We start from the raw sequence: 27,536 nt of genomic DNA, 5'->3' as shown, positions 1-27,536 counted from the left end.
CATCCCAAGCACTAACTTTTGGAATCCAAATTGAGTCCATTCTTCAATTCTTATTTCTTACTACACTATAATTGTTCATATATATGTATGTGCGTATACTTAATAATTGTTGTAGTACACACACGTATATCCACACACATTCATATGTATACTTTATCTCCATGTGAGAATAGCTCACAGATTAAAAAACTTTTCCCATAGAACACTGGGCACGAGGAACTGACAATTATTTTTTAAGCATATTATTTTTGTTTATATGATTACATAAAATGTAATTCAAAGTACTTTAAGACATAATAGAGCAATTATGTGTTTTTTCTGTTGGGCAGAAACATAGTTCTTAGCAGAACTCATGTATTATTGTGTTTGTTGGAAATTATGTACAGATTTTTCTCCTAAGAACTATAATTTGGAATGATTAGCTATTGCTCTTCGCTGTGCTTCTCTCAAAGGTACACTGAAAAATATTAAATTCCATAGATCGTCTGGCTTTTAGGTAGATAATAGCAGGTCAGCCCCGTAAGACTACTGTTAAGTAGATTTGACTGGGGAAATTTCAAGACAATATAAGATATACTGTTCTCCCCGAGTAGTCGTGAGAAAATAAAGTTGTATCCGGTAGCAATATAGTGTTTTATATATAGTTTTAATATACTGTTTTAACTTACCATCAGATGTTTTATTGGGGTTCCTTGTGATTTATAACTGCACACTCCCTCTTTTATAGGTTCCTTCGTCTTTGCAGTTACTGTCACGGATGCCGATATTGGACCGAATTCTGAACTCCATTACTCTCTTTCGGGTAGAAACTCTGAAAAATTTCACATTGACACACTGAGAGGAGCTATTATGGCAGCCAGACCACTAAATGGCACTTCAGAAGTGACATTTTCTGTCCACGTAAAAGATGGTGGCTCAGTCCCGAAAACAGATTCTACCACAGTGACTGTTCGATTTGTGAACAAAGCAGATTTCCCTAAAGTCAAAGCCAAAGAACAGACTTTCATGTTTCCTGAAAACCAACCAGTAGGCACTCTTGTCACTACTGTAACAGGGTCCTCCTTGAGAGGAGAACCTTTGTCCTATTATATTGCAAGTGGCAATCTTGGCAACACATTCCAGATTGATCAGTTAACAGGACAGGTTTCCATAAGTCAGCCTCTAGATTTTGAAAAGATACAAAAATATGTTGTATGGATAGAAGCCAGAGATGGAGGTTTTCCTCCTTTCTCCTCCTATGAGAAACTTGACATAACAGTGTTGGATGTCAATGATAATCCTCCTGTCTTTAAGGAAGATCCATTTATATCTGAAATATTAGAAAACCTTTCTTCTCGAAAAATACTCACTGTTTCTGCAGTGGACAAGGACAGTGGGCCCAATGGACAGTTAGATTATGAAATCATTAATGGCAACAAAGAACATAGTTTCAGTATCAATCATGCCACTGGTGAAATTAGAAGCATTCGACCTTTAGACAGGGAAAAAATATCTCAGTATGTGCTTATTGTAAAGTCCTCAGACAGAGGCTCCCCTTCTCAGAGTACCTCAGTAAAAGTCATCATTAACATTTTAGATGAAAATGATAATGCCCCGAGGTTTTCGCAAATATTCAGTGCCCATGTTCCTGAAAATTCCCCATTAGGGTACACAGTTACACGTGTCACAACTTCTGATGAAGACATTGGTGTAAATGCAATTAGTAGATACTCTATAATGGACACAAGTCTTCCATTTACCATTAATCCCAGCACTGGGGATATTGTAATTAGCAGACCTTTAAATAGAGAAGACACAGACCGTTACAGAATCCGAGTTTCTGCACATGACTCTGGATGGACTGTAAGTACAGATGTCACAATATTTGTGACAGATGTCAATGACAATGCTCCAAGATTTAGCAGACCCTCCTATTATTTAGATTGCCCTGAACTTACTGAAATTGGCTCCAAAGTAACTCAGGTATCTGCGACAGACCCTGATGAGGGATCAAATGGACAAGTGTTTTATTTTATAAAATCTCAGTCAGAGTACTTCAGGATTAATGCCTCCACAGGAGAGATTTTCAATAAACAGGTCTTAAAATATCAAAATGTCAGTGGCTTCAGCAACGTGAACATCAACAGACATAGTTTTATAGTGACATCTTCAGACCGAGGTAATCCTGTGTTACTTAGTGAGACGACAGTTACCATAAACACGGTGGACAGTAATGACAATGCACCGCAATTTCTTAAAACTAAATATTTCACTCCAGTCACCAAACATGTTAAAGTTGGGACAAAGTTAATCAAAGTTACTGCAGTAGATGATAAAGATTTTGGCTTGAATTCTGAAGTGGAGTATTTCATTTTGAATGAAAATCATTTGGGAAAATTTAAGTTAGACAATCATACAGGGTGGATTTCGGTAGCAGCTCCCCTGACATCTGACCTGAATCAGAACTTTTTGATCACTGTCACTGCAAAAGATAAGGGAAACCCTCCACTTTCATCCCAAGCAACTGTTCAAATAATTGTAACGGAGGAAAACTACCACACACCTGAATTCTCTCAAAGTCACATGAGTGCAACCATCCCTGAAAGCCATAGTGTTGGAGCCATTGTTAGAACTGTTTCTGCGAGAGATAGAGACACCGCTATGAATGGCTTGATTAGGTACAGTATTTCCTCTGGAAATGAAGAAGGCATCTTTGCAATCAATTCCTCCACAGGTGTATTAACACTCGCCAAAGCCCTTGATTATGAGCTCTGCCAGAAACACGAGATGACTGTTAGTGCTACAGACGGAGGATGGGTCTCAAGGACTGGTTACTGCAGTGTGACTGTAAATGTGATTGACGTGAATGACAATTCTCCAGTATTTCTCCCTGATGAATATTTCCCCACTGTTTTGGAAAATGCCCCCAGTGGGACAACAGTTATCCACCTAAATGCAACAGATGCTGACTCTGGCACCAATGCTGTGATTGCCTACACTATACAGTCATCTGATAGTGACCTCTTTGTCATTGACCCCAACACTGGAGTCGTCACCACTCAAGGCTTCTTGGATTTTGAAACCAAGCAGAGCTACCACCTTACTGTGAAAGCTTTCAATGTCCCCGATGAGGAGAGGTGCAGTTTTGCCACTGTTAATATCCAATTAAAAGGGACAAATGAATACGTGCCTCGTTTTGTTTCCAAACTTTACTATTTTGAAATCTCAGAAGCAGCTCCTAAAGGTACTGTTGTTGGAGAAGTGTTTGCCAGTGACCGTGACTTGGGCAGTGATGGGGAGGTTCATTATTTGATTTTTGGTAACAGTAGAAAGAAGGGTTTCCAGATCAACAAGAAGACGGGACAGATTTATGTATCTGGACTTCTTGATAGGGAAAAAGAAGAAAGGGTATCTTTGAAGGTACTGGCCAAGAATTTTGGCAGCATTCGAGGTGCAGACATAGATGAGGTCACTGTGAATGTCACTGTGCTTGATGCCAATGACCCCCCCGTTTTTAGTCTAAACATCTACAGCGTTCAGATCAGTGAAGGGGTGCCCACGGGGACTCATGTGACCTTTGTCAGTGCCTTTGACTCAGACTCTGTTCCCAGCTGGAGTAGGTTTTCTTACTTCATTGGATCAGGGAATGAAAATGGTGCCTTTTCCATTAATCCACAGACAGGACAGATCACCGTTACTGCAGAGTTAGATCGAGAAACCCTACCCATCTATAATCTCACGGTTTTGGCTGTGGATTCCGGGACCCCCTCTGCTACCGGAAGTGCCTCCTTATTAGTTACCCTGGAAGATATAAATGATAACGGGCCTATGTTGACCATCAGCGAGGGGGAAGTGATGGAAAACAAACGCCCAGGAACTTTGGTGATGACTCTTCAGTCCACAGATCCGGATCTCCCTCCCAATCAAGGCCCCTTTACCTACTATCTGCTGAGCACAGGTCCTGCCACCAACTATTTTAGTCTGAACACTGCGGGAGTTCTGAGCACCACCCGAGAAATCGACAGAGAGCAGATCTCCGACTTCTATCTGTCCGTGGTCACCAGGGATTCTGGCGTGCCTCAGATGTCTTCCACGGGGACCGTGCATATCACAGTCATAGACCAAAATGACAACCCATCACAGTCTCGGACGGTGGAGATATTTGTTAATTATTATGGTAATTTGTTTCCTGGTGGAGTTTTAGGCTCCGTGAAGCCACAGGATCCCGATGTGCTAGACACCTTCCACTGCTCCCTGACCTCGGGAGTGACCAGCCTCTTCAGTATTCCAAGGGGCACCTGTGATCTGAGCTCCCAGCCGAGGTCCACAGACGGCACGTTTGATCTGACCGTCCTTAGTAACGATGGTGTCCACAGCACGGTCACCAGCAACATCCGAGTTTTCTTCACGGGATTTTCCAACGCGACGGTGGATAACAGCATCCTACTGCGCCTTGGTGTACCGACCGTGAAGGACTTCCTGACCAACCACTACCTTCATTTCTTGCGCATTGCCAGTTCACAGCTGACGGGCCTTGGGACTGCTGTGCAGCTGTATGGGGCTTATGAAGGGCACAACAGAACGTTTCTTTTGGCAGCTGTGAAGCGAAACCACAATCAGTATGTGAATCCCAGTGGTGTAGCCACCTTCTTTGAAAGCATCAAGGAGATCCTCCTGAGGCAGAGCGGCGTGAAGGTGGAGTCTGTGGATCATGACGCCTGTGCTCCTGTCCCGTGTCAGAACGGAGGGAGCTGTGTCAGGAGGCTAGCCGTGAGCACTGAATTGAAGAGCCACGAGAGCCTTCCAGTCATCATCGTGGCAAACGAACCTCTGCAGCCTTTCTTATGCAAGTGTCTGCCAGGCTACACAGGCAGCTGGTGCGAAATTGACATAGATGAATGTCTTCCATCTCCTTGCCACAATGGTGGGACCTGTCACAATTTAGTGGGAGGGTTTTCCTGCAGCTGCCCGGATGGCTTCACCGGCCGGGCCTGTGAGCGAGACATCAACGAGTGCCTGCCTAGTCCCTGCAAGAACAGTGCCATTTGCCAGAACTTTCCAGGAGGCTTCAACTGTGTTTGCAAAACTGGATACACAGGTATGATGGTGTTAAGTTCTTTTTTTGCCCACCAAGACCTTAGTCATATCAAATATGATAGAAAGCTGTGAACTTTGTTATCTTCAAATGATTTTCTCTAAGGAATAGGCAGAATCATAGCAAATGCTTTAAGCAGTTACTATTGGCCAGACACTGTTCTAGGAACTTTATCTGTATTAATTTCACTTCTCAGGAGAAAACTGACAAGTGGTAGGGATAATGATTTTACAAGCTTTAAGAAAAGGAAACTTTTCTTAAGAAAAATAGAGAGAAATTGAGCTGATTGTCTAAGGTGACTCAGTTGATTTCTTGTAGAGTCAGGATGTGAGCTTACACAGGTCATTCTGGAGTTTAAATTCCTAGTCCAGCTACTGAGTTTCTTGCACAAGAGCAAAAAGAGCATCTTATCTTCAAAAAAGTGTTCTACAGTTAAAGGACATGGTGTATTTCAAGTATAAAATCTGAACTATTCTGTGTTCTAAAGAACTGTCATTGTGGTAAATTGTTTAATCATCATCAATTTTATGGTTTTCACCATAACTATCACTCTGATTATTGAAATTTGACCCACACTGTGAAAAGATGAAGCAACAGGTGTAATTTAGATTGAGATCTAAATGCCTTGTTATTTCTAGTAGTTGGGTAGAAAGTATCATTGGCTGATTTCTCAGGTTAGTGAGAGCAAAACTGAGTCAGAATATACCTTGATATTTTGGGAGCAGAATTAAATATATAGAGAAATTATTTGACTACTCTTTGTCATTCTAATAGAACATGATATATGCTTATAAATAGATCTTTGTTTCTAGTCCTACTTATCTACCTATCCATCATCTGTTTATTAACTGATCTGTGGTTAGTGTACCTTCAAATGTGTATACATTTATGCTGTAGATGTTTGAGGAGAGGCAATTTCTTTTCTATAATTTGTACACTATACCTTTTTAGTACATATATGTTAGATTGGGTTGCCCTGTAGTGTTTATTAACTCAGTGTAAAGTACAGTGAAATCGGTAAAACCAGGATATACTTTTTAAAATTTTGTAAGTATATTGCAGAATACAATTTTAAAAGAAGTTTTTAAGATAATTGTATTTGTATATCGTATTTTAAAATGAAGCCTATCGTGTGTATACTTCATGGTTTTATATTTGGAGAACTGAATCGCTTGATGATTCTTTACAGCAAGTTTTAATAAGCCAAAGCAGATCATATAAGCTTTACCTTTTGACAAAATAATGTCCTTAAAATATAAATGAAGAAAAGGGGCAGCAAACATATGTATGGAAAGAATCAGGGGATTTAACAAAACTTGATTTAGCTATAGCTTTTGGGAAGTCCCCTAATCTTGCTCACTTTCAACTCCCCCATATATAAAATGAGAATAGTCATAGTTACTTATCTTTTAGGGATATTGTAATGAGTACAAATAATATTTGTAAAACACCTAGCACAGATTCCAACTTTCAGTAAGTAGCAATGCTAATTAGTAGCTTTAGTAGTAGTAATAATATAATGGTCGATACAGATGTATGCTATAGAATTTCTATAAAGACAAGCCTCAGTGGCAGAAGGTAGGCATAAGACTTACCAGAGTTGTACTCTTAGGATTATGAATAACAGGGTTACATACATGTTATGAGTTCAGGATTTCCAGAAAACCTTCCTCACTCTATCGTCCACCTCTCCCACCCCCAGCCTCTCCAAATTACTTCCTCTGTTGTGAATTCAACAATAAGATTATTTATTTGTTCCATTTTAGTATGATACACTATTTCACACCTAGAGTGAATTTACACTTAGTCCTAGAATGAAGAAAGGGTGACTGTATTAGGTAGTATATGGAGAAGACGGAAAATGACATGAGTGTGAGCAAGGGACACATGCTGATCTCAGCAGAAATATTGCTTAAGGCAGGGGCATAGAACTAGCCTTTTCATGTTACTTCTCTCTTAGCCTGTTTCTTTATTTTTCATTATATTTAAACATACACTGCATCCTTTTCTAAATGTAGTTGTTGAAACTTTTAAGCATACCCATCCTTCATTATGAAATGTTAATAGCATTTATCAAAGGCTACTTGCAATACTGCTTAAAGTTCCTTGCATCATAGACATCATTATTCATTTAGTTATTAAGTTCTTCTTACAAATCTATTAAATGAATATTCTTATCCTTCTGATTGAAAGACAACAAATGAGATCTTAGAGAGAATACAGTTAAATGACTTGCCTCCAGCACGGCACAAGAAAGTGAGCTGAGTTTTGATGATAAGCTTTACTCCAGGTCCTCTGCTCTTTAAATGCCTGTCACACCTCATCATGCTTTGATCTGCACTTGCTAGAGAATATTATGGTGAGCCTGTGATATGAGCCTTCTTAGAATTTTTTGTCCATTATTCTACTTAAACTGCACAGCAACCCTCTGAGACATGTATTAGAAGCTTCAAACTGGCTAAGTATGAAAGTCAGGAAAATTCACCAATAACCTCAGCCATAAAGACATCACAAGTATTTCCAGAAAGCACTCTTGGTCACCTTTGCAGGGCTGTAGTGAGTGATTCCCAGAACAGTGACTGCTTTCTTTTTACCCTTCAGATTATCATTCAACTCTCACCTACTGCACAAGCTGAACCTGAGTCCTGCTGGAAGGGAGTCTGGAAAGATGATAGTTTTCTAACTTCCAGCCCTGACTGTATGGAAAGATACAAGTGGATCTGAGTGTCAACAGAGAATGTCTGACATAGAAAGATCCTCTTATTGCTACTTTTTACATTGTAGGAAGCTGAGCCTATAACCATCATAACCTCTTTTTGTAAAGAAGTCATTTGAAGTCATGTATTAATTGTACATACTGTCCCTTCTCAGAGCTCACTTCAGTTTCCATTTGCATAACTGTGGATAATCCAGTTGATCAGGGGTGATGTAAACAAGCATGCAGTTGAATACTTCATGTAAATCTTGTATTTTTTTAATTAATATAATTATTTGTTTCCAAATTCTATATATATATAGGCCATCCAGTAAAGCAGGCGGTTAAGTCTGATAGTTTTATTTCTTTGTTTTGCTTTGCAGTTCTTTGTACTATTTTGATATACAAACAGTATATCACAAATCATGGTGACAAATTGTTAATCCACACACTAAATCAGAAATGCATTGTTTAAATGTATTACTACATATTTATAATATATATTTAATGTTCTCTGGAGAGGTAATCCCTCAAGTATCATTTTGAGTTCCTTTTCTTCCAGCTCGTCTTTACCAGGTAACCTGACTTAGAAATGCAGAGCTAATGCACTGAAATGTCTTAAAGACCCAGTCAAAGCTAGTAAGCCATAAGCCAAAATTCATACTGAAGCACACGTGTACCTCACAGAGTGAATTTTTAAGTATTCATTCTGGTTAAATTTTACTTCTGTTAGCATTAAGTACTATAGTGAAGCTGTCTTCAAAGTCTATATGTATTCAGATATTTTTTGGATCATCAGAATTATTTCAAAGCACCTATATCTTCCTACTCTATTTTTGTGGACTTTCACTGCTGTGTCTTCAGTGATTCTTAAAGTCTGTGATATTGCAAATTGGAGCTGTGAGAGTTTATGAAATTTCTGCTTAAAATAATTCCCAGCTACGGCCCCATCTCTGTCTCAAATACACACACACACACACACACACACCTGAATATTTCATGTGAAGTTAGAAATTGTGCTCAAGATTAGAAAAGTAAGTGTTTATGAATCGAGGGAAGCTGAGGGACTTACGCTAAGAATCCCTCACAGGGAGTGGTTAAGTGTTAGCGCAACAGGGAATTTTTGTGTAGACCATCCTGTAAAGATGCAAGTATAAAAATGAAAATTGTAGAGTGATTACAACAAAAAGATATGAAGAGATATAGTTATTATTCCTATTGCCATAATATTCCTGATATATTTATTTTTTATTTTCAAGTTTGTGATGATAGGGTCACATCATATACATGGAATAAGAATATTTTTATTTGATGAATTTAGAGAACTTGAGAGAAAACAAATTTGTTTGTATAACTTGTCTCTCAGATCAGTTTTTCTTCACTACTAGAAAAAGAACCAAAAAGAAACTGAAAAAAGAAATAGTGAGACTTCATCTTCCATTACAATCACTTCATTTCATTGTTAAGAGCATTTTCCTATAATTTAATTTTATATCACTCAATGGGGCTTTGATTAGCTATACATAGAGTATGTTAGACAAGATGAATACATTATAGTATAGTATAGAACATCTGAAAAATTAAGGTCTAGATTTTCACAAAGCTTAATAGTATAAGAAATTGAATCAACTGTCAATATGCCCCAGTAAATCAAAAGAAAATATCTTTCATATTATTTATGCCTCAGAAGTTCAGGGAATCCTGGAGGAAAACAGCAGTCTAACAACTACAAATCTAGTATTTCATTTCCTGTACAAATGAAAATTTCTTGTGTTTACTAGAACACTAATTAGAAAGTACAGTTATAGCCAGTAGCCATATAGCATTTGTCTTCCTGCTCCCAGGATTTCTGTTTTCAGCACACCCTGCATTCAATCTTTCATAGTAATGAATGACATTAGAGAAGGCAGCATGGATATGGAACTTATTTCCAAATCTGGGTCTCTCTTAACAGAATTAGTTCAGAGCCCCTTTACCCTTTCCTCTTCACTTTCACACATCTGGATGCATTTTAGGTGTGGTATTTGGAGTAATTCCAGGAGTGTATTCCCAGAGGGGGAGGTTTTTCTATGTTCTCTAGTAAGTCCTGATATTTCAGAGGAGAATGAGATTTGTCCATTCATCACTTTTATGTCACTTGACAGTATAAAAAGGAATTTTTTTCCAGGACTGTAAAGTTATTTACAGGTCGCGCATAGTAATTTTACCAAGAAACTTGGCAAACATTTGCTTTCACGAAAATGGGAGTTGTAACTAAGAGTCATTCTTTCAGAAATCACAGCAGTCATATATTAACGTCAATGATCATGTGACCTGGAAACCAAAGAATATAAACAAACTTTACTGGATAGATATGAAATGAAAATTTGTGTGAAATACAAATTGTTGTTCTTAGAAGACTGGTAAAGAGCTCAGTTCTTATTTTGATTTTATTTCCAAGAGCAGAATTATACAATTTACCTCAAGTGATACATTAACTCCATTAAAACATTAATAACAGGTTCTATTAGTCTAGAAACTTCTAATTTCTATGGAAAGTAAGTGTGTATTTGTAAATATCATAGATATTATGTGTAGCATTATATAATCATTTGTAGTCACATTTAGATCATATTTGTATATGTTTTAAAATACAGAGGAAGACAGTTTTTTTTTCTTTTTGCTTTTAATGCTAGCAACCCTTATTTAAGCATACTATTTTTGCTTTGTTTCCACATGAAAAACCATAACGCTAATTGATCAGGATATTTAGATGAGCTCTTTTCATAGTGCCTTTCATAATAATAGGAAACATTTACATCTCATGCAAAAAAAAAAAAAAAACTACTTTCTACCAAAATAATAAAAAAGCTTATAAGCATAAACATTCAGAATAAATAGCATGTATATATTATGGAATTATATTTGTTAATAAAATAGTCAGTTTAGATAAAAATGGACTTTGTTAGTTCCACATGGTTTTCCTTCTTCTCTGTCTATAAATACAAGAGATGGAAAAATATTATTTGTGGTATCTGTTAATAACATATCGTCTTCCCTGGTGGCTCAGTAGTAAAATTCCTACCTGCCAATGCAGGAGACCTGAGTCTCCTGGTTTGATCCCTGGGTCAGTAAAATCCGCTGGAGGAGGAAATGGCACACACTCCAGTGTTCTTGCCTGGGAAATTTCATGGACAGAGGAGTCTAGCAGTCTTGTGATGGGGTCACAAGAGAGTCAAACATGATTTAGTGACTAAACATCTAACATACATGACCTAAGCAATTAAATTGAAGCCTACACAAACTATGGGATATCAGAAATCATAGCTCCATTGGGTGGCTAAATTTAACAAGTTAGAATAAATTTAGGTCAACTTTCTCTAAGTGTTAGTCACTCAGTCGTGCCCAACTCTTTTGTGACCCCATGAACTGTAGCCCTACCAGACTCCTCTGTCCCTGGGATTTCCCAGGCAAGAATACTGGACTGGGTTGCCATTTCCTCCTCCAGGGGATCTTCCCGACCCAGGGATTGAACCTGTGTCTCCTGAAGGAGATCCTGCATTGGCAGGCAGGTTCTTTACCACTGAGCCACTTGGGAAGCCCTAAACTTTCTCTAATGTAACATTAAAATGTGCTATTGGAACAAGAGAAACTTGAATACATATCCTTGTGGAAAAGATCATAGATGGTCACATCATATTCTATTTATGTTCAGTATTTCATCCCACCTTCTGCCCCAGAACATGAAGACACATGCTAAATTTCTCCTGTAAGTTTAAACTGTAATCTTGGAAAGTTTGAATATACCTTTGCCTCCTATTATGTGTTCATTTTCATCTTTAGCAATTCCTCTTCTCCATGTGCTAGGAGCTTACATCTCCTGAAGCTATCTATAATAAATAATGTATATCAACACCGTTAATTGATGAATATCAAAGCAATGAGATCAGTTTATTCCTCTAAACAGCTGCTCTGACAGTTAGCATATCTTAATAGAAAAAGACTCCTTGAGTTCAAGAGACATAAATGCCTCTCTTTGTGCAAGCCCTATCAGCATATTTCAAGGCTCAAGGCAATGACAAATATTGTTAATTGACTTGCAGCACTAAGTTAATGATGCAAGATTTTGTTTCACAGTGCACAACACAGCAGATTGCTTGTACAAGAAGCATGTTAGAGTAATTCAAACTGCAGCATTCTCTGATACTCGTTATGCCATCAGCACTAACATTTAAGTAAGTAAATGTGTGCAGAACAATACAGAATTTGTTGCTGACTTCGAATTGGGTAATAGAGCATAAACTTTCCAAGCCCTTGAATAATGCATTTAAAGGCTTTATGTTGATTTGAAGTAAAATTAGGACCTCTCTCTGTCACATAAACAAGAAAAGTTTTTTAATAATAACTTAAATTGCAACATTGAGTTTGACTGTATCTTTAAATCTAGTATGACAAGCTCTTTGATAATAATTGTAAAATAAAAATACTACTCATTAAATAGAGTACTCAAACTGGATTTTAATGGTAAATAATTTACCATTATTTTGGTACATACATACTCTAACACCATGCTCTAATACCAACAAATAAGGCTATTTTACCCAAACTCAACAATAAATTCATTTGTACAACCTGTAGAAAAGTTATTTCTTAAATTTTTGACAAATAAGAAAATAAAACTCTGGCTTAAAACTGTCAAATAAAAGATTGAATTTTTTTTCTCCAGCCAGTGTGTATTTATATTGCTTACTTAAAGAATCAAATTCTACTGATACTTTAGTTTAGCTTTTAAAAGAAATTCATTCTCAAACCAATATTTTCTCAGTTTGTATCTGCTTCTATTTAGGTAGTCACTGTATGTTTTAATACATGAGTAAGTCTTTATTTTGAGGTTTCTTCCCACATCTCACTTTAGACTAACAGAAATAGTTTATAGTTTGAATTAAACTCAGATATCTTTGTTAATATCTTACTTTGTAAGGCATAAATAAGATAACTAATTTACATAATTAAAAAAAACTTTCTTTGGTTGTTTTTTTGTTTTAAACCAAAATTTAAGGTGGTCTTTTCCAACAGGATTCAAACAAGCATATGGTTGAGATTTATAGGCTCAATAATTTGGGTTTTAATACTCATACATTTTTCTTGGAGAGAACATATGCCAAAATATTTGAGTAAGTGAACATGGCCATCCACCCTAAATTGTTAGCCTTTTTTCCCCATTTCCAGTCTTTAAGAAGTAAAGTTTGTGATTTTGTAGCCTACATATATCTGTTTACAATATGAATGCTATCCTAACCATACCTACAAAGAATGTTAATCTATAGCTTTAGTCAAGGTGCAGCCTCCAGGATGGCAATCCAGGCAGGAGGGTTGGAGCAGGGGGCGAGTGGGGGGGGCGGGGGGGGGGGAGGGTGGCTAGCTCTTCCTGGCCCAGGCCTGAGAACCTGGGGTCTAAACTCATTTATCAGACCCAGGAAATGCTCAGGCAGTTGAGGCTGATCAATGATGGAACCCCGGTTCAGAGGATGACTGCCAAGCGCCCAGGGCCAGCTGGGTTCTGCCCTGACAGTGAGGAGGGGGCAATCCAGAGCAGCCCTGCCTCACCCCAGGTATGGACACACCTAGCTCTGAAGAAAGACATCCAGTGCTACCTCCAACACTTGATTTTCCTCTCCAATGGCAAGATTGGTTTCAGACTTACAGTCTCTCGTCTTTACAACAGTCAAGGAAAAGAAACCTACACGATAGTACCCATTTCTCCAAGGAAGAAACTGAGACCCAGAGCCAGGGGTCTCTGAGAGAGTCCCGGGTAAGGCATTGACCTTGCTTGGGAGCCCCTTCCCACCCTCACTCTGGCTTTCTGTGATTGCATGTGGTCCCTGTTAACAGCCCTCAGTTAGCCAGACCCGTTCCTTGGTCCCCCACCTGGCTACTTGCCTCAAATAGGGCAGAGGTATGAGGGTGTCCAGAGAAGGCGATGGCACCCCACTCCAGTACTCTTGCCTGAAAAATCCCATGGATGGAGGAGCCTCGTGGGCTGCAGTCCATGGGGTCACGAAGAGTCGGACATGACTGAGCGACTTCACTTTCACTTATTGCTTGCTACTTTTAACATGGACTTTTAACACAGCTCTAAAATAAATTTTCCAAAAAAATGAAAGGAAAAGAAAAACTCTTAATGAGTGTCATAGCATATGTGAGAAAAAAAATCAATGGAGTGGGATGTGACTTTCCTAATACTAAATAGATAATGAATAGTATAGTCAATAGATCTTTCTTTATTTTCTATGGAGTGACACAGATACTGTATTAGGGGAAAAAATACACTTCTCTAGAACAATCTGTGACAAATCCACTTAGAAAACACTAAAGAAAAGAGTTCTCCCATGACAGAGCAGCTCTCTGGTGCGATAGTTTGTTTGAGCTTAGGATAAATTCGTCCTCTGTGTTTTTCCAGTATGACCCATTACAAAAATACTTAAAACTTCATTTCTGTGCTTCTAGATTGGTAACTTGTTTATTTTTCATTATTTCCCCTTAAAATAGGAAGGTATTCTGAAATTGTACTGTTTTGTCTTATAAGATGAGGTTCCCAACTTTATATATAAAGGAAAAATGTTGTTTATGACCCTGTGATACAGAGAATTGTGTTCAGTTAGCAGTGTCATAAAACCTGACTCACTTAAAATTTCAAACAAACCAGACCAAGTGTGGCTACATAATCAAGACACACTATCAGAACTAAATTAAATACAAACTTTGTGTTCCAAGCATATTTATTAATTTATTATGAAGAAATGGATTATCTATGCACAACATTGTCTAGTTGTGTAGATAAAACTACATGCTTTCATGAGACATTTAATAAAGGCATTAGTGCAGTCACACTGGAAAGTAGGAAATAGCTTTACAGAAATAACTCTCCCTCCTATCAATGAATGGAAATTAAGAACTCTAAGAAATATTTTAATTTCTTGGGAAATTAAGAAACATCTGATTTCATTTCTTAAGATTGGAAAACTAAAAACTATTCTAACAAATATGATATTATAATAATTTACAGTTACAGAATAGTGGTATTATAATAAATTTATATTCGCATAAAAAACCCATACAACATCACAAGAATAACAAAACACAGATGGGACTAGCCTTATACCTTTAATTTTGCCTACTAAGCAATTAATTATTCTATCATAGCTGTCTGAAACCTAGATTTCAGAGCAGTCTATATCATAGTTTTATAATTTTTAATTTTTTATTTATTTATTTTTTTCATGTTTCTTTAATGATTTTATTTATGGTTGTGCAGGGTCTTCATGCGACGGGGGCTTTTCTCTAGCTTTGGCGAGCAGGGGCTGCTCGTTAGGGGGGCGTGAGCTTCTCACCGCGGTGGCTCCTCTCGTTGGGGAGCACAGGCTCTGGTGCCCACAGACCTCAGTACTTCAGCTCCCGGGCTCGAGAGCCCCGGCCCAGTGGCTGTGATGCATGGGCTCAGCTGCTCTGCCACGTGCGGTCTTCCCAGACCAGGGGTGGAACCCACGTCCCCTGCTTTGGCAGAAAGCCCTCAGGCGTATTCTAGGCTCTAGTTTTCCGCGCTCCTATCTGCTGAGAGAGGCCTGGGAGCCAGGAGTCCTCAGCCACAGTGCTGGCTCTGCCATCAAAAGCCCTGGGGCCTCTAGCAAGCGCCTGCCCCTCCCTCAGTCACTTCTGACTCTGCCCACCAGGCTCCTCTGTCCATAGGATTTCCCAGGCAAGATTACTGGAGTGGGTTGCCATTTCCTTCTCCATATAATTTTTTAGACAAGGGATTACCCTCCAAAGACTTCTTCTCCTCCATCTGTGAAATATAAATGTTTCTTGTTGTATGGATCAATTTTCCCCACTAAATGGAGATACCATGGAAAGACATTGTCTACTTTTTGACTGTTACACCTTCATCTTTTAGCATGCCTGGCCCAAATAGACATTCAGTCAATATTAACTGATTCAATGAACAAAACGATGCATGAAAAGTCTTTATACATTGAAATATATGCAGATTAGGTGTTATTATTTTAGAAAAAAAGACAAAGCATACATACATAATCTATAGTTAAGAATAAATCTTCCTAAGTATTTGAAAATGTGTTTGATGGGTTTTTATTACTTCTGATTCTGCTTTACAACATGTGTGTCAAAGTTAAGGAATATTTCTCGAATGAAAGAATTGTAATTTGGCAAATAAGCTAAATGAGATTCATTCCTACCTTTGAAAAATCTGTGTTAAGGAAGTTTCTGTGGTGAAAATTATAATGTAAAAGTTTCAGCTTTCTAGTTATACTATATAAAAAATGAAGTGGCATCGACAAGAGAAAATAAATTCAGTGAAAACATTTAAATATGTTCACCATTTGTGATTTCCCTGAAAACAGTAATTCTTTCCAACATAATTATGCAAATTACTTCCTAAATATTACAATGCACATCTTTACAACAGGGCAACTAAATAAGACTGAACTCTAATACAATATTCCAATGTTCTCATGACAAGTATTCTGTTTTATTTCTTTTCTCCAACGATAGGATCTCTCAGGATACATTATTACATATGGTTATGCAGAAATGGTGTTAATGTATTTATGTAAATTTTTAAAAATGAATTTGATACTTTTCAGGGAAAATGTGTGAATCTTCAGTCAATTACTGTGAATGTAACCCCTGCTTTAATGGTGGTTCCTGTCAAAGTGGTGTGGAGTCCTACTATTGTCATTGTCCATTTGGTAAGTATAATTTAGTGGTTGATACAAAATATCAATCTATTTTGGCAGAGTTTAGTAGTTTTGTTTCATTTTGTCATGGAGTGACTAAGAAAATATTAATAGTTTCACACAGGAGGTTTTATTAAAGGAAAATCTCAAAGGTTTAATATTTTCTAAGTTAATTATGAAAATACCATTGAGTATATTGTTTTGATTCTTACTAGAAAAATAATCTGTCCAAGATAATTAAATCTGAGGTTGTCTCTTCAAGACATTTCCTCACAAAACCTCATCAATGTCTGCCTTTTAGCCTACAGCTTATCAAATGAAAAACCCTTTAAGTGCAGTTTAACATCACTTTCTACTAAAATCTTTGAGAATAGTTGAAACATTTTGTTTTGTTTTGTTTTTTACATTTGTTTTTTGCATTAATTCAGCCTTTTCTGTTAGAAGAATTTGGTAACTTGACATGCATTTTTATACAGGCTTTGTAGATAATATCATGTAACTAATCAAAATTCAGAATAATGTATTCTGTTAAGGAAGAAAATTGCTAAAAAGAAATTTTGTGTATACATACATATTTATTCATCACAGCAGAATGAATTAAAAGATTCCTTCCAGGTCTCACCCAAATGTTACCCAGCCCTGGGACAGCCAAGAACTATGAGAACAGCTTTGCAGGAAGCTTTTAACTTGGTTTGTTTCTTAGGTTGGTGATTATTCCATTTATTTAAAGGCTGCTTTACTCCATAATATGGTATTCATCTCTAGAGGTCCTGCAGGTAGTTAGAGATCCTGTCTATTTTCCATAAGAAAGAGAGGAAAGGATTTTTTCTATTTTTTTATTGAATATATTTATTACAGAGTTACATCAACCTGAAAAATGAATTTCAATGTATAGCAGAAAAGAGAACTTTAAAAAAATCTGAGGTTTCTGTGCTGTGGTTAGTCATTTAGTCATGTCCAACTCTTTGCAACCCCATAAACTGTAGTCTGCCAGGCTCCTCCGTACATGGAATTCTGCAGGCAAGAATACTGGAGTGGGTTTCCATTCCCTTCTCCGGAATATCTTCCCAACCCAGGGACTGAACCCAGGTCTCCTCATCTGAGCTACCAGGGAAGCCCATAAATACTAGAGTGGGTAGCGGGTCCTGGAGAAGCCGGGGGATCTTCCCAACCCAGGAAATGAACCAGATTACTGACAGATTACTTGCAGACAGATTACTTACCAGCTGAGCTACAGTAATCAGTAAATGTAACAATAATTCATTTTCAAGTAATTCCATGACTATCCAGTTTTTCTTTTCTAGAACACAATATCAAAAGAATGATAAAGGGAAACAGAATATGAAAATATCTAATTGTAAGCCTTGTGTTGTAGCAATGGTTCTGAGGCCTGGGAATTGAGGGATTTGTCTATAGTCAAACAAAGAAAATTAAAAAAAAAAAAAAAAAAAAACTACCCCAAAATGATATAGTGACTATAACACAATTTCATTTTCAGTCCAGGATGATATTCACAGTACCTCTTTTTTAAAAAAAAATAAATATCCTTGAGAATCTCATAATAATCTAATCCCATGTCCAAGGTCATGGAACCATGAGAAACAGAGCCAAAATTTGAGGCCAGATCTACTGATCATCTGGTTGAATCTAATAATGCACTTGAAGCAGTAAAAGGCAGATCATGTTAAAAATAACCACAATGTTACATCTCCTAAAATTTCTTTCTTTCAATAATCTCTTTAAAAAAAAAAACAAAAAACACTTTCATTTTATGTTGGGATATATTTGATTAACAATGTTGTGTTAGTTTCAGGCGAACAGCAAAGTGATTCAGTTATGCACATACATGTATCTATTCTTTTTTAACTTCTTTTCCTTTTCTATTAGGTTGTTGCATAATATTGAGCAGAGTTCCCTGTGCTATACAGTAGGTCCTTGTTGGTTATCCATTTTAAGTAAATTTAAATTTTAAATTTCTGCACATAACCACAATCAAATTTCATGGTTTAACTTGTATTTTGGAAGGAAAGATAAAAGGATTGGAGTGGAAAAATTATTTTTAAGTGACTGAATAAAGGTTTTTACATTTTAAAAAATTCCTTTGTATTTCATGTGTACATATGAGGATATAATATAGTTGATAATAAGTAAGAACAAATTGTTGCTGCAGTACAGCTGATACAACAGTCATTGCTTTTTGGGTAGAAGGGTTTTGGGGTCCAAGTAAACCTTCTCCTCACCATACCAGGGATCCTCAGGGGCAAGGGACTAGCATAATAATATAAATTAAAATAGAGACAGATCACATGTACTGGCAGTGTGCATTTATGCCCCTATTCCTTCCAGTGGAAAAGGCAAAAGAAACATTATTTAAACTTGCATATTGTCAGCTGGAAACTGAAGCCTTACAAGAGAAAGCAAAGCAAAACAAAAAACCTTGAAACAATACAGATTTGAGGAAAAAAGAAATAGAATTAAAAGAAAAAAGTAGTATAAATTGAATGTAGGTGAAACATACAAATAAAAATGGTAAATGGAACACTTCAAATAAATAGCTGGAAGTAGTTACATGTGAATCCTATAAAAGAACATCTTAACTATAATTTTGAAGTTGGAAAAACTTTTGCACTGTTTACCTTCTCATAGGCGAAAGAACTGTTGTTTAGACTTAATTTTTTTTATAAGCTTATGTTTTAGAAAGAAAACATAAGTACTTAAGTCTTTGTAAGAGAGCCTATATAGTTATGTTTAAATATGTGTAGAGCTTTGTATACACTTGATATTTCTTATTAAAGTAATTTGAATAATTTCTTTTGATCTTTATGTAAATTTGTTTCATAGCATTCCATTTGGAAAGCCAGTTTTGAATCCTCATTAAGGTGATTTCAAAGACAAAAATTTACATTTCTCTGGAAATGATAACAAAAATCCTTAAAAAGATAATATATTCTATAAAAAATACTATCATGTTTGAAAGTACAGTATCAATTTAAATAAAATATAGAACATCTTCCCGGTAACCTTTATTCAAATTTTAAGTATATTTTCATAGATTTATTAGAACTTAATCATAAGAGACCTAAGGGAACAACTCAAAATCTCTCTTTAACAATCTACTTCATTTTGTATGCCTTATTTTTCCTTTGTATTTAACTTTGATTACTCTTTCTGCATGTTTAAATAATCTGTATATAATTAAATATATATTTAATATAAACTTGAAATTTTATTCTATATAAAATTTATATGGTAGATATATTTATGACATACACAAATAAACATATGCCATATATAATATCAGTTCAGTTCAGTTCAGTCACTCAGTTGTGTCCGACTCTTTGTGAACCCATGGACTACATACAGCATGCCAATCTTCCCTGTCCATCACCAACTTCCAAAGCTTACTCAAACTCATGTCCATTGAGTCAGTGATGCCATCCAACCATCTCATCCTCTGTCTTCCCCTTCTTCTTCCACCTTCAATCTTTCCCAGTATCAGGGTTTTTTCCAATGAGTCAGTTTTTCACATCAGGGGGCCGAAGGATTGGAGTTTCAGCTTCAGCCTCAGTCCTTCCAATGAATATTCAGGACTGACTATCTTTAGGACTGACTAGTTGGATCTCCTTGTACTATATATAGTATATATGATATATATAATACATATAATTCTGATAATTTTTTGTGTTAATGATTAAAAATAAATTATATAGCTTTCCTACTCATTTATAATAAATATTATCTCATCCTTTACAGAAAAAAGATAAATGATACTAGGAAATTCTAGGCCATTTTAATTTAAAGAACATTTGAATATAAGATGTAGCATAGTCAAAACAACCAGATGATCAGTAGATCTGGCCTCAAATTTTGGCTCTGTTTCTCATGGTTCCATGACCTTGGACAAGTTTTAAATATTCTGTAAAATGATGACATTGATTTCTTCTAGCAGAACAATTCCCTGAATCTAAATTTAATGCATTTACATGAGATGTACAGCCAAAATGAAGGAATGAAACCTTTGCAAGTTAATATGAATTATGATGTATTGGCATGGGTTAATTTTCCGATCATTTGCTACAGTCTACTAATATTTGTGGGAAAAGAATTTTGGCATAGCATTGTAACATCAATAAAACTCATTTTTCAAGTTTGAAAAAGAACCAGCACAAACAAGTGGGAATGCTGAATTTCAGAAAAACAGAAAGCTATTTCAAAGTAGCTGCTGTAAATTATACCCAAAGAGGGTATAAAACAAAAAAAAAAAAAAAAAGAGAGAGAGAGAGAGAGATAGGAGAGATAGAGATAAAAACTTAGACAGTTATTTTCATCCCTGAAAGCAATGATTCCTTTTCTTAATTTTGTGACTCAAAAATACCACAAGTGCAGGAACTAATTTTGTTTTTAGTCAGAAACAAATTTACAATCCTTAGTTGAATTAAAGTTGTTTTCAAGAATTGTATATTATGAAGGAAGTAACTGGGTTGAAAATGATAGCATATTGAACTTTAAAAAGATTGACAAAATCACTTTGAACGTTTTCCAGGAAAGAAACCTCTTCAGACATATTCCATTCCACTAATTCTATTTTAAAAAAATTTAGCATAGTTAAATTAATTAGGATATGTTCCCTAATTTGCCAAAGAAAAACAATTTTACCAGTTTATCATTTCTTATATGCTTTTGAAATCTTTTTTATTTCTATTTCAATTAAATTTAGACAGTATTCTTTGGAGAGTAATAAAAATTTGTTAAATGTATGACCTATTATTGTAACTTTAATATACTTTAATAAAAGTTGTATAATAAATCTTTACTTGAATATGATGTGTCAAAATGTTAATTTTCCCATCTACAGGTGTCTTTGGAAAACACTGCGAGTTGAATAGTTATGGATTTGAGGAGTTATCATACATGGAATTCCCCAGCTTGGATCCCAATAATAACTATATTTATGTCAAATTTGCAACTATTAAAAGTCATGCTTTATTGCTTTACAACTATGACAACCAGACAGGGGATCGGGCTGAGTTTCTGGCCCTTGAAATTGCTGAAGAAAGGTTAAGATTCTCTTATAATTTAGGCAGTGGTACCTATAAACTCACCACCATGAAGAAGGTGTCAGATGGACATTTTCACACTGTGATTGCCCGGAGAGCAGGAATGGTAAGATATTCATTCTGCATTAAAATTTGCTTTATTGTTGTATATCCAGTCAACCAGGCTGGAAACTTGAAATGTTAAAGCATGAATTGTGGTGAAAATTAAGTTTAATTGTACATATTCGCTTAGAGAAAAATCTCCCGGAGAACAGGGATTTAGAAAATTGCAGTGTCCCTGTTTATTGATGTACCCAGTCATATTGAATCTGACAGAATTAGAACAAACATGGAGTCTGGTGATATACATAGATTGGAGCTTATATTAGCCATAGTGATTTTCTAACACTGAGAGTTGAAGCTAATGGGGTTTAGTAGATCACAACCCGCCAAGCATATATAAGGTATCCATATTGCTAAGATGTTGTCCATGGGCTCTTGTGTAGAATAGAGGATTTTACCTGATGACCTCTAAGGTCCCTTTAAACTTCGTGAGCATTCTTTGATTGTATCAAAGAAGGACTTGAAAGCAAGAGGGAGGACAAAGAAAGAGGTACCATGAGATATACCCAACAGGAAAGAGAAAAAAGCTATTTCAGTTCATTTGTAATGGATCACCACAGTCATCAGGTTTTAGTGGGGAGGGGAAAACCCCTTGTCATTATTTCTTCAGTCAGAGGAAAAAATTCCCCTTATTTCGGAATACATCCAAAGTAAGGCCCCTACTGGATTTTGAATCTGTCGCTTTCTACGGTTCAAAAGGATTTTGTTGGAAACTGGCAAAGTCATTAACTTCTCAGATCTGAATCATTGCAAAGACAGGATAAAAACATCTCAATTTACAGCAGTACTGGTAGAAAAATTCAACAGTAAAAGAGAAGGTGCATTTAACTGTGAAGATGAAATTGAATGAGCTTTTATTCAAATAAAACTTTCCCCTCAAGTATTTTTCCTTTGAGTTGTGTCACCAAGCCTTTAGAAAATAAGAAAAATATGTTAAGTATTAACATTGTTGAAAATATGATGCCATATGCAAGTTTTCCTAATTAAAGCATTCATAAATGTCCACGTGACTCTCTAGCTTATGATAAGTTTAGGAATCTCTAGAATGGATGGGTACTTACATAGTATACATAGAGATGTGTTTCCATTTTGTCTTAGAAATAAATTGAAAGGAAATGTGCTTAAATTAATAGTCAAAATAAGCATATATTGTATTATGAAAACCTAATACCTCCTCTGAGATTGAATGTCACTCAGTTTTATAGATCACTGGAAAAATTAACATTTAAAATAGTTAACTAAAAGAGGCATGAAAGACTTGACATAAAATTGAGAATGTAAATGTTTCCTAAACATGATAGTATTGATAATTTCTTTGAGAAGGTGGCAAGAAAGAAATTTACATAGTTTATGAGAGTTTATGAAGTTTATAATCAGTTACAGTAATTAACTTATAGGAAAATTTTTAAATAGTTTAGCCAGTAACATTTGATGCACAGTAAGTATAAATCGGCCCTATTTATTATTTCTGAAATGTGAAGTATTTAAGATCTACTTTTACAAATCCCACCTAAGTATATATTCTTATGGTCAGTCTCACAAAATCATCTGTGATATTGATAAAAATGTTATACTCAAGAAACAAATCATTTCCATACATAATGAAAGACAGGAAACCTGATTCTTTTGCATTTAACTTGTAGGTAATGTTAGTTAACTTGCTTAACCACCCTGTTTTATGTTTCCTACCTTTGCTTTGCTTTAACTAAAATTTACCTCAAATGACAATCCTTCTTTATAAATGCTTTCATAGTATTTATTTTTCTTCTCTAGAAGTGGAGAAAGTTGGATTAGTCTTGTCCTATGGTATTCAAGTAAATTTAGGTAGTCTTTGGTGTTCTGCATTAGGAGAAACCATCAGTTCTGTGTTTTTGGATTTGGGATCAGGCCTCTTTTTATTTAGTAGCCATGCTGTGAAAGTCCACACTCTGAATATCAACTTTATAATTTCACCAGTGAAAATATGCGAAGTTTTGCAGAATTTCACTGCTGTTTGGAAAACAAAGAAGGGGCATCACAACAGCCTTGCACAGCACACAGCAACACGAATATGCAACAAGCTTGGTCTTAAAGTGGATCACTGCCATCCCCAGTGGCCACTGCCCAGTATGGAGAGCCCTGAATTCCACCATATTCTTGAGCCTGATGACCATGACTTGATGACTTTTTTTCTTGATCAAATGGAGTATTAATATGTCATACTAAACAGAAGGTTTTTTTCTCAGGGGAATGTGCATCTCTTAAGATACAGAAATGATTACTGTAAGTTGTGACTTAAATGATATTGCTGATTTACTACTATATAATAATAAATAATAATGCATTCACACTATAGATAAATATGCTGTAATATGCCATTTATAAAGATGATTCTTAAAAATGAAAAAAGCATCTATATGACTTGTTTAAATCATCTCAAACTTTATCTTTATTGAAAGTATTACAATCTTCATAGGTTGCAGTAGTAGTATTTATAGTATACTTCCAAAATCTTTTTGTGAATATGACTGAAATATTATTGGATATAACTTTTTAAAAATTAGACATCTATTTTTTTGTTTGTTTTTTGGAATAGCTAGATAGTAGGATAAGCATTTTTCTTAAGATTGTAATCCCAGGAAGCTGTCTCACACCTAACATATGATATCCTTAGAGATATTAATGACATTTTTATTCTTTCATCTGTGAAACAAGGGTGCTGGAGAAGATTTTTTAAAGCACTTTCCCACTTCTTACATGTAATAGTTTCACAGTTTTAGCTTTAGGTATATAAAGGAAATGTGTACTCCTAATTGGATCATGTATTATAATTGTAGGTTTTCCTGATGGCTCAGACAGTAAAGAATCTGCCTGCAATACTGGAGACCTGGGTTCGATCCCTGGGTTGGGAAGATCCCCTGGAGAAGGGAATGCCTACCCATTCCAGTATTCTTTCCTGGAGAATTCCACAGATGGAGGAGCCTGGCAGGCCACAGTCCATATTGCCAATGCTTCATCTGAATTATAATTGTATTATACTATTGGGTGGCTCAGAAAGCTTGCTTGAATTTTTCCGTAAGTTGTTATGGAAAAAACAAGTGAACTTTCTGGCCAACTCAATGCATCAAAATTTTAATTCAATTTAAAAATCATGTCCACGTAGAAACAAACTATTATAGTATACTATTGGGTTACCCAGAAAGTTCATTTGGATTTTTCCATAAGATGTTATGGAAAAATCCAAATGAACTTTCTGGCCACCCAATACATCAAAATTTTATTTCAATTTAAAGATCATGTCCATGCAGAAATAAGTCCTGGATAGTGTTAGCTGTAAAGAACAGGGATGATATAATTCATGCTGAACATTTCTTTCTCTTGCTTTATAGGCAGCTTCTTTAACTGTGGACTCTTGTTCTGAGAACCAAGAAGCAGGATACTGCACTGTTAGTAACGTGGCAGTTTCAGATGACTGGTAAGTAAAATTATTAGTTTGGTCTTTATTATTAATTAAAATTCAAAGTGAAATTATATTTTAAAATAATTTTACTATGCTAAGTATTATATAAAAGTTGAAGATATTTTGTCCTCTCTAAAGGGATTTTCATACTAAACAACAAGAAGTTAATAGTCTACAAAATGTGTAAAAATGGTGTAAAAATGAAGTGGTACAGATGAGGATAAAGCTAGAGGAAGGAAAGCTTAACATAGCCTGTCCTCTTTCAGAAGCTCCGTGAAATAGTTGCACGTGACCAGGGTCCTGCAAGAAGGTTAGGATAAGGATCCCATCCTCTTTTAAATGTATTTTTGAAAGTTGTATGTGACAATGATTGACAGATATTTTTCACTAGTGCCTGAAGGTGAAATACAATCTTACCTTACCTAAAACATAAGTGATTTTTATAGAAATAGTTACAGAGAGAGAAAAGAAATAGTGATACATCATCCATTTGCTTTAATTGACTTACTCAATTCCTTATTATCTCCATAGTGAAGGAAAAATGTAATCTGACATTAATATTAACGTTTTTGCTTCTACTGCATTGTATTTTCTTTCTGATCGTATGGACCTTCTCAAAAACTTAACATTGTTATATACATCTCATTTGACTAACTGAAAATATTATTTCCACTAGTTTTGTAATTTTCTGTACCCTGAAAAATCTAACAATCCTGTAGGTATCTGTTTAGAAAACATGCATCTGTAAGTAAGGTTTTCCATTGATATGTACTATGTCTTAATATATGCCAGGAAAAATTACAGTCATCCTTTCTTAAACTAAATATTCTACAGGAATCTATTGCATTGATACTAATGTACATATCTTTCCTTTCTTATTTTTGATTAAAGTATAATTACATTACAATGCTGTGCCAATCCATATCTTTCCTTTCTTATGTAGGACTCTGGATGTTCAGCCTAATCGAGTCACAGTTGGTGGTATTAGAGCACTAGAGCCAATCCTTCAGAGGAGAGGACACGTAGAAAGTCATGATTTTGTCGGGTGTATAATGGAGTTTGCAGTCAATGGAAGGCCTCTGGAACCCAGCCAAGCTTTGGCAGCACAAGGGATCCTAGATCAGTATGGCAACCTCATTTTTTACTATTGTAAAGAAAACTGTAAATACTCTGATTTTTCTCATCTTAACTTCTTCTGTTTGTATCTATATTCATTAAGTCATTAAAAAATTTTTTCTAAGTCATTTTATATAGCCCTTGGTTTTAAGTACTGTCTCTAAAGCTGATAACTCTGAAATGTTTATCTTAAACCTGACCTCTCCGCTGAACTTTAGCCTCATATCTGACAGCATACACAATATCCAGGGTGTATGTCTAACAAGTCTTTCAAACTTAATTTTAAGACTGAACTTCTGACCTTCCTTCCTGACTCCTCCCAAACCCACTCCTTGTATTTTGTCTCATCTCAGATAATAATAACTCAGTCCACGCACTTGGTCAACCACAGTTTCTGTACCACCTTTACCTCCTCTCTTTCTGACAAAATGTGGTATGTCAATCCACCAGCAAAATAGGTGCTGCTGCTGCTAAGTCGCTTCAGTCATATCTGACTCTGTGTGACCCCATAGATGGCAACCCACCAGGCTCCCCCTTCCCTGGGATTCTCCAGGCAGGAACAATGGAGTGGGTTGCCATTGCCTTCTCCAATGCAGGAAAGTGAAAAGTGAAAGTTAAGTCACTCAGTCGTGTCCAACTCTTAGTGACCCCATGGACTGCAGCCTACCAGGCTCCTCCATCCATGGGATTTTCCAGGCAAGAGTACTGGAGTGGAGTACCATTGCCTTCTCCAACCAGCAAACAGAATGATGCTTAAAAAACAGAAGTTATGTCAATCCACTATATTTAAAATAGATAACCAACAAGGACCTACTGGATAGCATGGGGAATTCTGCTCAACACTCTATGATAACTTAAATGGGGAAAAAATTTGAAAAAGAATAGAAATATGTATATTACTGAATCAGTTTGCTGTATACCTGAAACTAACACAACATTAAAGCTCAACATTCAGAAAACGAAGATTATGGCATCTGATCCCATCACTTCATGGGAAATAGATGGGGAAACAGTAGAAACAGTGTCAGACTTTATTTTTCTGGGCTCCAAAATCACTGCAGATGGTGATTGCAGCCATGAAATTGAAAGATGCTTACTCCTTGGAAGAAAAGTTATGACCAACCTAGATAGTATATTCAAAAGCAGAGACATTACTTTGCTAACTAAGTTCCGTCTAGTCAAGGCTATGGTTTTTCCTGTGGTCATGTATGGATGTGAGAGTTGGACTGTCAAGAAGGCTGAGCGCCAAAGAATTGATGCGTTTGAAGTGTGGTGTTGGAGAAGACTCTTGAGAGTCCCTTGGACTGCAGGGAGATCCAAC

The 27,536-nt window shown here is 36.0% G+C and overlaps 1 protein-coding gene across 1 annotated transcript in view; it reads left to right on the top strand.

The window, feature by feature from the left end:
- Positions 1-27,536, top strand: part of FAT4 (FAT atypical cadherin 4) — a 187,468-nt gene that overhangs the window by 146,273 nt on the left and 13,659 nt on the right. The window contains exons 9-13 of the mRNA XM_068989805.1: positions 728-5,077; positions 16,409-16,513; positions 21,357-21,664; positions 25,029-25,114; positions 26,043-26,222. Coding sequence (XP_068845906.1) covers positions 728-5,077; positions 16,409-16,513; positions 21,357-21,664; positions 25,029-25,114; positions 26,043-26,222 — 5,029 coding nt within the window. The remainder of the gene's footprint in view (positions 1-727; positions 5,078-16,408; positions 16,514-21,356; positions 21,665-25,028; positions 25,115-26,042; positions 26,223-27,536) is intronic.

This window comes from Capricornis sumatraensis, chromosome 17, assembly GCF_032405125.1.
Source record: "Capricornis sumatraensis isolate serow.1 chromosome 17, serow.2, whole genome shotgun sequence".
NCBI classification, from domain to species: domain Eukaryota; kingdom Metazoa; phylum Chordata; class Mammalia; order Artiodactyla; family Bovidae; genus Capricornis; species Capricornis sumatraensis.
This window is presented reverse-complemented; position numbering and strand designations above follow the sequence as displayed.